This window comes from Anopheles nili, chromosome 2 (genome assembly GCF_943737925.1).
Source record: "Anopheles nili chromosome 2, idAnoNiliSN_F5_01, whole genome shotgun sequence".
Lineage (NCBI taxonomy): Eukaryota > Metazoa > Arthropoda > Insecta > Diptera > Culicidae > Anopheles > Anopheles nili.
In genome coordinates this window covers 16,454,541-16,465,972 of record NC_071291.1, presented here as the reverse complement: position 1 = coordinate 16,465,972, position 11,432 = coordinate 16,454,541, and the positions used below count along the sequence as shown (strand labels likewise).

Here is an 11,432-nt window from a genome sequence, read left to right as displayed (position 1 = left end):
GCATTTCCCTTCCACCCACACGCTTCATCCTTCACCAAACCACCGTTATGCGTGTGTTATGCAAAATGGCTGCGGAGCGTCGCGGCAGGACACGCTTGCGTCCCGCACGATCCCCTTTTCCCTTTGGTACTCCCCGGACGCGGTTGGGAAAGTCCGAAAACGTCGTTTACTTACGCCCGGTGCCATCCCGCCCCCTTCGTCCACCTGCCTCCCATGGCAAACGACGCGCCCTTCGAAGCTTCGCAAGGGGAACTCCTCGAACGCGTCCGTGTCCAGTGCTGGGAATGTTCCCAGTTTCACCACCCTTCGGTCGGGAGTCCGGTGCGGGAGTGTAATACATATAATAAGTCACCGTTTGGCAATCGTGGCTGCCGGTGCTGAGGGGTCGAGATAACGCGCGCCAGGTCCTTTGCCAAACACCACCACCGCTGCCAAAAAAAAAGGGAGGCGAACCGCGGTAAGGACGAGTGAACGAGCCGGGCGAAATATTTTTAATAATAATCGAATCGAACACATAAAAACCGACAGGCTGATCCCGGCGGCTGAGCTGCGCCAAATGGGGTAGAATGTAGGCCGCCCGTGCGTACGTGTGTACGTGGGGGGGGGCTTGTGTGCGTGTGCATGGCAACGTGTCGGTAGAGGAGGGAAGAACACCGGAACGCAGCAGGCGTGGGGCGAAATCGACCCTAGCGCGTCCGGTCTAAATCCTTCGAGATTTCAACAAGGTAAAATGGCAAATTGCTTTCCGTAACGGCGTTACACCGTGAAAGGGGTTGACCACTGAAGGGGAGGAGAGGCAGAGCGGAGGATGCAGAGGTGCAGAGGTAGCGGAAGGGCCCGAGGACAACCGAGGGGTGATAGGCTAAAAATTATCGATATGAATTATGATCGCAGTCGTCTGTAAATAATGATGGTCAGGGCTTTGCAGCAACCGGCTCTAGCTCTAGGAAAATGCGGCCGGTCTCAGGGACCAAGTGGAAGGAGAAGTTTATGTTACGACAGAGCGCCGCTGTCCTTTCTCCAGTGGAACAACCATCCGCCTGTTCTTTATTATCCCAGAACGATTGTTTTGCGCTTTTTTAAGATAGCAACGCTTCGGTCCTGCAGAACAAGGACTGCTTCCTTCCGGGCATTCCTTGGGCCGGTGCCGGTGTGGCGTGGGGTGGAAAGTATCGCTTCCCCTCGTGCGACCCAGGGATACCATCGGGTCATGATAAATCCCCTAATTGAATCATAATTAGTCCAAACACGTAACGGAGTATCGCTGCGAATTACGGCAAAATGCAAAATGAATTTCGCCTCTGGAATTCGAAGGCTCCAGTCGATGGGGAACAATTTCGGGTTGGAATGTGGAAACAGTGGGTGGAATGGGTGGCTTTTAATCAGCAATACCGCTCGATGTTTTCGATAGAGCGTCAATTGTTGAAGGATTGTTCGTTCGCTAAATCCCTGCCAAGCGCTGCTGTTAAATAAATCCGGTGTAAAGAAGGCTCGCGACAATTTGCTATTTAAATTAAAACACACCGAGCGTGGGCGAAGCTTTTCCGCTGGAAAATCTCGCACACTGAGATCGTCCACCCTTTATCGCACCGTAACGACACGAACCCCTGCATGACGAGGAGGGCCACTAATCCTTTCAAAAGGTAAACATCATTTATTTTTCCCACTCTCGCGCTCTCGCTGTTTCTCGCAACGGGCAAAATTATTAATCAGCAAAAGAAGCGGCGGTCCGGCCTCACAAGTGCACACTCGGAGTTGGTGTGGGCTCATGCAGGCCCACAAGGCTCGTACATCTTACGGGCAAATTAATAAGACGAGCTACAAAAAACACGAAACGACCCGCCGGAACGTGCAATATTACGGTGGCAATAAAATAATATGGAACGTAATGGAGGGTATATAAACATTCCTTTATCCCATTTGCCTTAACCCATTCCATTGGGCCGGGGAACGACGATGACAACAAGGGGGGATGGTCAAGGGCCACAGTGGCGCGTCCTTTGGGCAAGTGTCAACGTATAACCTGTTTTTATAACTGTCCGTACGTGACTATTCGGCGGTGGAGCGACGAAATTCGTTAAGGTAAATTGATAAGGTAAGCCGTTTCGGCGCAACGCTCAAACATGTGTGAGGAGATACCTCAAAAATTTATTCTTTTCCGTGACGATTATCTCCGGCCATAAAACGGACACGCGGAAGCGACCCGGCTGCGGGAAGTGACCATTTCGTGCGTGGAGTGTCGAAGGCGTTTAAGTAATTCCTATTTTCTTCCTGCCAGAGCTGCATGTTTTCTTTGTACAAGGAACGATCGTGTTATGTCCGGTTCGGGAAAGGATTCGCAATTTAATTTTGCTACAATGACCACAAGCTGTGGATCCGATAGGCGGTGCCATTTGAAGGTAATTGTCACTGGCATTACGAGATATTACATATTTCAACAAAACATGTTACATCGTTCAGTACCAACGTTTTTAGAGTGTCCTTTAAACGCTGTATATGTATATTATCGTTAAAATGCCAAATAGTTTATGTTATAAAGAAGGAATTAATCACTTCAATTAAGATTACATCGGTTTAATCACTTTAATTCCATTTTCTTGCACAATCCCGCATGTAGCACGTGGTCCGGAATTCAAGAATGTACTAGCGTCATCTATATGTCAGAAGTAGTATCTAAATAGAAGTCAAACGCTGGAAAAGGGCTGCTGCATGGTCATTGAACATACTCATTTGTAAATCTATTTTATCTTAAAGAAAACATGATAAACTCATAAAACAGAAGTTTTTTTTCATAAAAAGCAAAGCCCTTTATTAGTAAAATGTAGATAATATAACATCACGAATGTTATTTAACGCAAAGTCAACCTTATTTTGAATAAAGACAGAATCTGTTGATCAATGAAATGATCAATTCTTATGGGCATTTACAATAGAAAATATTCCTTACATATTGTTTATCAATCGAGGGAAGCTTGATAATGCTAATAAAAGCATTTCTTGCAAACGAGTGGATTATTGACAACCATCCATTTTTTTAATTTGTTTGACAATCTGTGGTTGTTTTGACATCTTCTCGAATGCACAAGCAAGCACAAATAAAGGCTGCATGCGGCAAACAATCAATACCAATTCATTTATTGTGATATCCTTTAAATAGGACAGTAATATTTTATTCAAGTAATATAACTAATACCTTAAGTCATGATGATCGCTTAAAAATTGAATGTTTTGATAGGTAAGTGCTAATATAAGAAAATCTGCACTGGTGCAGAGATCTGTTTTCGTGTCTGCAACTGTGTATGCGATAATGTTTGTACCTGCGTAAAAAGCAAAAGAAAAGTTGTGCAAAAAGTCTCACGGTAAACGTGCCGATTTGCAATTCCCTAACCAATTGTTTTGAGAGTAAATGTAGCTGATGTACAACCATTATATGGCTGGATTAGAGGACTTCGAGCGGTGAGTCGGGAATTCTAGCGAGCGGTGCAAGTTGCGCGTCGGATTGTTTGTTATTTTTACACTGCTCACCCTTGGCAGGTATCTGGAAGATGAAGATGAGTTAGATAATGTCAGGTTTTCATCTGCATACAAATCCACGCTGGACGATGGGCAGCTATTTCAAATCATCAACTCTGAGCGAGATCTTACGCTTCCACTGCAAAAGCACAAGAACGTTCAGCCCATGTACGAAAGTCCGGACGATGGTGAGTAGACTCAGATCACGGAAGGGAGAAAAAGCTCATTTGTTTACATTCTGTAATGCTTGTATCCCTTTGCATCTTTCCTTATATGGCGAGCAGAGATATCGTTGCGGAAGTACCTCGGTGCAAGCGTTAACCTCATCAGCCTGATTACGGAGAACCTGCTATGCCATCCGTTTCTTGTGCTGCGGAGACAGTGCCAGGTGCATCACACAGCTAAACGCTACCATGTGGTTCCGTTCACGCTGCTTCCCGTAATTGTGCATCTGCACCAACGCCAAGGGGTAACTACGCTATGGAAGGGCATCGGAAGTGTGCTGCTTGTTCGTGGCATGACGTTGGCGGTCGAGGATGTGATATCAAAATTTACACCCTGGCCAAAGTGAGCATACGCACGCTGGACGGAAGGAATGTTGTTACTAATAACATATTTTTTTCTGAATCGCAGGGAAATTAATACTAAGACTACTGTTAAACAATTCGGTCAGCATCTGCTGCTAAAATGGTAAAAAACACGCCTATTCGGAATTTTGGTCGATTTTCTTAACTTTGGTTTCTAACTTTGTTTATCGCGCAGCATAAGCATAGCGGCTGTAGTACCATTCTACTCTGCGTCACTCGTTGAAACCGTCCAGAGTGACATTGCCAGTGAAAAACCCGGTATTTTCGACGTTTTTCGCGAAGGAGCCAGTCGTCTACTTTCCTGGAGTGTACCGCAGAAGGGTCGAATGCTGCCGGTATGGGCTTTGGTTGGACCAAGCATAGGTCTTGGATTATCCAAATACATTTGCCAGTAAGTATGGCCGATTGAATGAATCCATGTGCTAGGGACAGGTGCATCTAATATGAGTGTCGTTTTAGGCTTTTTATTCGTGGAATATCTACGAGGATCATGTGCAGACGGGTAACGTTCTATGAGGAGCGTCGTGGTGCACGCACTCGAGATTTTGCCGCTCAAAGCCAAGTGATCGAGGTTTACTCCACCATGATCTCGCTGATGGCCACGGAAATGATCTTTTACCCGTTCGAAACCATCTTGCACCGGATCCAGCTGCAGGGCACTCGCACAATCATCGATAACCTGGATTCTGGCTACTCAGTCGTGCCCATTCTTACCAGCTACGAAGGGGTAGTTGATTGCTACCGACAAACCTTGGCTACCGAAGGCATCAGCGGGCTTTATAAAGGGTTCGGGGCAATGATTCTTCAGTTTGCTGCCCACGTGGCCGTGATCAAGCTGGGCAAATGGTTCATTACACAGATTTCAGAGCTGATGTCGAGCAAACCTCCGGCGAAGGTGGTGGAATTTTACAAACTGGAAGGCAAAACTCCCATCGGTTCAGCTACGATGTCCCGGAGCATCAGTGGCATCAGTTCACTTAGCGAGGAAATATCGTAGTATGTTGCAGCTGCACGTTAATTGAGAAAATAAAAAATATGTTTGTTCAAACCTTAACCGCATAAGTGTCAAGGTTTTTTTTTCTTCATTTTTTTATAAACCTGCAGCAGTAGTTATTTTGACATAAGTTTGTTTTGTGGCATTTAGATGTTTAATGTTGCTTTGTGTAAACGACTGGGTGTACTTATTCTTTCAGCATGAATTCATTAGAAAACTTTATTTGCCTTACATGTTTAAATGTTAGTGCCCGTACGTTATCAGTGTTTACTAAGGATCTCAAATATGGCATTCCGCTGATCGATATGATCTCCAAAATCTGCTCACAAGATGTATGTAAGGTTTCGAATGTTTCAGTGTGGCATCGGAGAGGGATAATCACATGCTTTTTCTTGCAGCCCTGTACAAAGAATGGTTTCCCGCGTCAATTGTGTTTCTCGTGTGCCGAGCAACTCCGGAATGCGTATGGATTCCGACAAATGTGTTGCGACTCGTATCGCACCCTCACCGAGGAACATCCTTTCGTTCAGCCAATAGATAGCTCTACCCCGGGCAACGATATCAGCCATTCGAATATAGAGATAGATGATGGAGAGGACACACAGTTTTTTGATGCGCAATCTGAATTACTTGAAAAATTGGCCTCGGCCACTGAAGAATATCAGGAGGAATCACCATTAAAGGTGAGCAACGAACAAGACGATGACGTCGCCCAAGGCTCTATTCCAATTAATGAAACCATCGATGACGTCGGTGCAAATGCATCTGAAGATAAAACTGGTGTCTTAAAGGTGAAGGAAAAGGACGGCTTTACAAATTCTACAGACAGGGTAATTGATGCAAATAATAGTACAAGAAATGAAATAACTCCTATTGAAGTGTGCAATGAAAATCAATGCAAAATTTGCGGACGAGTACTGAGGAAAAAGTCACATTTGAAACGGCATATGAAATCTCATAACGAAACCAAACCATTATTATGCAGCTACTGTGGAAAGTGTTTTACTCGAGCAGATAACCTGATAATGCATCAGATGAATCATTCGAAATCACGAAATTTCGCTTGCCAGCATTGCGATCAGTCATACAAACGGAAAGATCTTTTGAAGAAGCATATGGCAGAGACGCATAAAGATAAAATTACAGACAAATACTACACATGTACTGTTTGCAATTGTTTCTTCAAATCTAAAACGAAGCTTAAGAAACACTCAGAGTGCCACGATAAAGAAAAGGAAATCGTTTGTAACATTTGTGGGGAAAAGTTTTCCGACATGTTACACTATTCACCTCATTTAAGGCGCCATGCCGAAGCTGTAATCGGAAAGAATTCCCCGTGCTAACATTGTGGGAAAGTTTACTCAAAAGAACAACCAATTGCATTTAAAACGCCATGACGGAGAAAAGCTGTTGAAGTGTAACTACTATGACAAAAGTGAGTATCTTCAAAATCCGTATGAGATGGCGATCCACATTTTTGTCAAAATGATTCTCGTTTCTGTTACAGAATTCAAATTAGATGCAAGTACTCATGAGTGGCATCATACAGATATGAAGCAGCATTCCTGTACTGTGTATGGAAAAAGTGTTCATAGACCTGATACTTTAATAACGAATATTGACTAAAAGCCGTTCGAATGTCCTCTCTGTACAAAAACATTCATTCAGTCCTGCGATATGATTACGCACACCGGACTCTTAATCGGCTCATCTTAAGTTGAAACATAATCGTTAGGTTGAATGTCGAACACAAGGTGTAGCAAAGACCTACAATCCTCAGTTTTGGCTACCGTTAAGCCAGCTTCGGACAATCAATGTTTCAGCGGCGTGTGTAAGTTATGGAGATCGAATACTATTGCTGGTGAAATCTCTATATGTATATTAACTCTGCGTTGATTTGCAAGAGCAAGCATGGCATGAAAAGGCATTAACGCTTGAAATACAGAAGAACGGATTGGCTTTATTCGTAGATTATATTTTTGTTGTATTCTATATCCGATCTAACGCTTCTACCATAATAATGCTGTTTCCTCGTATTACCTAAAAAACAAACCGGCTTTAATAAATTACCTATTGCAACACGATAGTCAATTTATGCATACCACCATTCCAATGTTGTTTCGAGTACCGTCTTTACATTCTTCGATCGATTCGTCGACCACGACATTCATGAACGGATCGAAACCGCGTAGAATTCCGGAAACGACTCGGCCGCCATTAAGTTTTAACGAAAGCCGCTTGTCCATATATCTGAAATGGTATTACATTGATGAAATTTGCTGTCAACTAGGTATAAATCAACAGCAGAAAAATCATACTTTTTCAACTCTGGTGGATGTGCTTTCGACATTTTAGCTTAGAATGCTACTTTTACACGAAATGTATAAATACAATCTTCACGATGCCGCTAAATCTTCTTTTGCTTCTTTTTTCGCGTGCGATTATTAGACGCCGTGATAGAACTAGTAAGTCTTCTCTTACTGGCTAGTAAGATAGGCAACTATATCTTAAAGAAATCAGTTTTGAATTTGTGGAATATACAGGAATAGCACTTCCAATTTAATATGGAAAATTACAAAATGCTCACAAGCCAAACGCCGCCGAAGTTATCTCAAGCACGCATTTATTGACAAAATGTCAAATTTGACGTAGGAATTGTTTATTTGCTAGCCATCTAAAACGTGATTTTTTTCTTAACGATAAGAAATCAATCAAACAAAATCATACCGAGGTTTTGTCTAATAATCTTTCTGAAGTGATTTTGGAATATTTTTGAAAAGTGTATTTTGTCTTCTAATAATGTTTCTATCGTCATCACAAGAAGAACTAATATTTGAATATTCGAGCAGTCGAGCTGGTCAAGGTTTATATACAAATTTAGTTCGTTTCCACAAATTCAAAAATCAGCGTGAGTCATATTAAGTACATAAATGAAATAGTTATAGGACTGTGCTTATTATGAGGTTAAAAATGGATTATCATCAATAGCTATACATGTTATCATTGTTATAAAACCATAGCTATAAAATTCTATGATCATTGTTCAATGTTCTAGCAAAAATATTTGATAAATGCATTGAATGTTTCCAATGTATTTTTAATATTTTCAGTTATAAATAAAAAGAACACTTCTTCCTTGAAAGTAAGTATTTGTAAATAAATTTTCATTATTGTTAATGATTGATGATCCTAGCAGCAGGGGAAAAAACATTAGTCAAAACAGGGAAGCGATTTTAAATGATGTAATCTGGTATGAAACCTATAAACGATTGCTACTTTTGCAGTGATATTAAAACGTTCAACATTGGATAAAATCATGGACATTTCTAGAAACGAGTAACGTTGAATCATAAGGCCCATATCCTGAAACCAATGGCCGCAACTTGACGGGGACATTAGCAAGTGGCTGTTTTGAATACCAGATGATCGAATCGTTGCCAGAATCTCAATCAGTATTTGATACAGAATTGCTTTCGTCCTGAACGCACATTTCGCACGCTAAGCTCTGATCATGTCAAACGGGTTACCAATATTACTCACTTTCATCAAAAGTCACGCTTAAGAGCTTGTTTCAGGACGAAACCCCGGTTCTTGGAACGTTGTTGACCAAGCAGCTCGCATAAGGCTGCTCGCCCCTCGAGTAAACAAAACAGCAAAATAACCGAGCGGCAGAGGAATACAAATGACTGCCGCTTGTATCAGCTTGTACGAGGGGATAAGTTATTTGATAGGTATCCATCCATCTTCCCGCATCGCTCGTGGATTAGGCCGGGGGTGCGAGACACCGATGAAAGGTGCCGGTGATAATGCGTGGAAAACTTTGGCAAGACAAACAAGCTTCCGGAAAGGGAGAGCTCAGAAACGCTGTGTAGGGTGCTTTACATGCTGTTTGAGAGAATTTCTTAACAGATAGTGTTTCAAATTTAGTCGAAACCTTTTAAGCCGTTCAGACACTCAATTAGTGCGAAACTTCTTTCCTAAACGTGTCCATATTCCCAACGTTCAATGTGGTCTGACGAGCCACTCCAACGTGCAATCGCAATTGCATCGCACGGCTCCATCAAGCTCCAATCCAATAGTTGCATTTTCGCCATCGATTGGTGGCATCTTATCAAGCACGCCTTTGGAATGGAAAAGGCGTGCAGCACGCTTCAGCAACTACTTCCCAAGTGGCACTCGACCGATCCTAGAACGATGCTGACGACGTTGTAATGCGCACGAGTGACACAATTTCCCTCTGTTGCTAGTTATCCGTGAGCCCTCGACGCGCATCCGTGATTGAAGATTGCTCGTCAGGCAGATGCCACATTTATGTGGCGGATTTTCCGAGCCACGACCAAGCTTCTTTTGTCCTTCCGTCCAGCACAAGGAGCGCTCGAATAAATTAGTTGCAAACTTTGTCAGCATGCTTCCGGGAAACGGTACACGACCGCTAGCAGATGAAGAAACGACAAGAGAGCTCAAGATTGTGGTCAGTGTTCTCCATTCTTTATGCACCCACCTAGTGATTTACAATAACCAAGTCACGCAGATGCTTCCGTGGGTTCAAAGGACTAAGACAATATTGAATGAGGGTCTTGGGGTGGTCATCTGCCTAAAATAGCGCCGAGGGTTGCTGTTTGTAAGATTATTAAACATCATTTATTGACAATAGCGAATCAACGGTGGTACGTCTGATTAATTGAATGATGTCACTAGAAGAATTAATTCCAAAGCTCCAGCCTGTCATCACTGGAACACCGGGCCTAATCTCCGTGTTCGTGTTCAAATCTCGTCGCTTCTGTAACTGCCAATGGCTCTCGGGCACGTAACAAGGAAAAAAAGGACGGAGCCAAAGGAGACGGACACAGTACCATGATAAATGGTACCGATTGTAACGTACACACGTCACCGATCGACTGATGTTTGGCCCCGAGTAATTGCAATTTAATTGATAACACTCCGAAGGGAACACCACGCATTCCACTTCACTCTCTCACCCCCATGGTTACCCGTTCCGTAAAGCTCACCGGCTCCAGCACACGGCAGTACTCGAGGTGTCTTCGCAAAGGGTTCTTCACACAAAAGCCGCCAGCTGTAATTAATTATGTTCGTCTTACCCTTGTCAGCGTGGGTAGGGCGCAGGGTCGGGAGCTCGGTGACGGAAGCTGAAAATCACCAAGGTTTGACATGCTCGGCTACCACCGTGGACCGGAAGGAGCGTCTTGGCCGGACCCGAGAGAGATTCGCCCGTCAAAGGCCGTGTTCGACGTCTAACGAGTAGTATCCCACACGTGCACTAAGTGCCGAAGACAACAAGCCCTCTCGAAGGGTGACTCTACCCGGGGGAAGGACTTACGTTCCATCCTTCCGGGAGCGGGAAATCCACAAACGAATGAAGGAATGAGAGACAAAGCGAGAGAGAGAGAGAGAGAGAGAGAGAGAGAGAAAAAAAGCGATCCTTCGACAGCTCACCTGTTGCTGGATGTTTGCGTTTCATTAAAAGACGAACACAGTTTGGGACAAAGTTTGCCATCCCGATGCGACGCGATGGCTTTCCAATTTATTTGCCGGCAAAATGCATTCATTTGGCACGTGGGTGGGGGTATTAATTTTCCCCGTTCGAACTAGGCACCCTGAGAGGTGGCCATGGGGCGAATAAAAAAAGGATACGGAAGAGGAAACCTGACGGGAATGTGGGAGGATTGCCGCCTTCGCCGCAGTCAATTATCGTGCCGGACAAGCAATTGGTGAAAAAGGACGACGGTTTCGTGGGGTGGCTTGAGTGGGTGGTTGGTTGGTCACCAACGTCGTTCGCGGGGGCGCAAGGAACTGCTTTATTTCCTGCGTTGCATGCGCTTGTTTACGCCACGCGCCTCCTAGCGATCCCGAGCCCGACGGTGGCTTTTAACAATCGTTTTCAATTAAATTCAATTATCCACTTCACTGGACAAATTCCGCCAGACTCGCGGTCCATTTTATTAGCGGGCGCGCGACGACACCCAGTGCCAACGATTCGACAATAATCTGTACCGATTCGAACTGAAGCCAAACGAAAGAAAGGACACTCCGGTGAAAGGAATGTGGGTAGCGGTTCGAATAAAAGGCGGCCTGAAGCTTGGAGGGAAAGTCGTTTGAACGCGAAAAGCACATTGCGGGTTGCGTGGTTAATCGTTTGCCAAAAAAAAAAAGCCACCCTTGATAGCTGTATGTAGTGTTGGTTGTTCGGAATGTACGATTTTGGTGTCTCCAATTGATGGCTAACTGCTCTAAAAGGAAGGACATAAAATGTGACAAAATATATAAATTGTTGAAATGCACAACACTGTCTGAAGTTTCGCTATGTGAGGGCTCAAAGT

The 11,432-nt window shown here is 43.9% G+C and overlaps 2 protein-coding genes across 2 annotated transcripts; one reads left to right on the top strand and one right to left on the bottom strand.

Moving 5' to 3' along the window:
* The first annotated feature begins 3,334 nt into the window (after positions 1 to 3,334).
* On the top strand, positions 3,335 to 5,143 carry LOC128730346 (mitochondrial outer membrane protein SLC25A46). The gene is made up of 6 exons (XM_053823390.1): positions 3,335 to 3,456; positions 3,535 to 3,701; positions 3,798 to 4,080; positions 4,147 to 4,203; positions 4,276 to 4,491; positions 4,560 to 5,143. Exons 1-6 carry the CDS (start codon positions 3,416 to 3,418, stop codon positions 5,095 to 5,097), a joined length of 1,302 nt encoding a protein of 433 aa, XP_053679365.1. The 5' UTR covers positions 3,335 to 3,415; the 3' UTR covers positions 5,098 to 5,143.
* Positions 5,144 to 7,034: 1,891 nt separating this feature from the next.
* Positions 7,035 to 7,657, bottom strand: LOC128730347 (probable small nuclear ribonucleoprotein G). The gene is made up of 3 exons (XM_053823392.1): positions 7,413 to 7,657; positions 7,197 to 7,344; positions 7,035 to 7,134 (listed from the first exon to the last, which is right to left on the bottom strand). Exons 1-3 carry the CDS (start codon positions 7,442 to 7,444, stop codon positions 7,084 to 7,086), a joined length of 231 nt encoding a protein of 76 aa, XP_053679367.1. The 5' UTR covers positions 7,445 to 7,657; the 3' UTR covers positions 7,035 to 7,083.
* Between the last annotated feature and the right edge of the window lie 3,775 nt (positions 7,658 to 11,432).

Excerpts from the sequence above, each read along its gene's own strand:
- LOC128730347 (XM_053823392.1), bottom strand. The coding sequence starts at position 7,444 with ATGTCGAAAGCACATCCACCAGAGTTGAAAAA. Across the intron at positions 7,345-7,412 it reads CATCCACCAGAGTTGAAAAA|ATATATGGACAAGCGGCTTT; the intron begins GTATGATTTTTC and ends ATACCATTTCAG. Across the intron at positions 7,135-7,196 it reads GAAACAACATTGGAATGGTG|GTAATACGAGGAAACAGCAT; the intron begins GTATGCATAAAT and ends TTTGTTTTTTAG.
- LOC128730346 (XM_053823390.1), top strand. The coding sequence starts at position 3,416 with ATGTACAACCATTATATGGCTGGATTAGAGGACTTCGAGCG. Across the intron at positions 3,457-3,534 it reads GGATTAGAGGACTTCGAGCG|GTATCTGGAAGATGAAGATG; the intron begins GTGAGTCGGGAA and ends CACCCTTGGCAG. Across the intron at positions 4,081-4,146 it reads AAATTTACACCCTGGCCAAA|GGAAATTAATACTAAGACTA; the intron begins GTGAGCATACGC and ends TCTGAATCGCAG.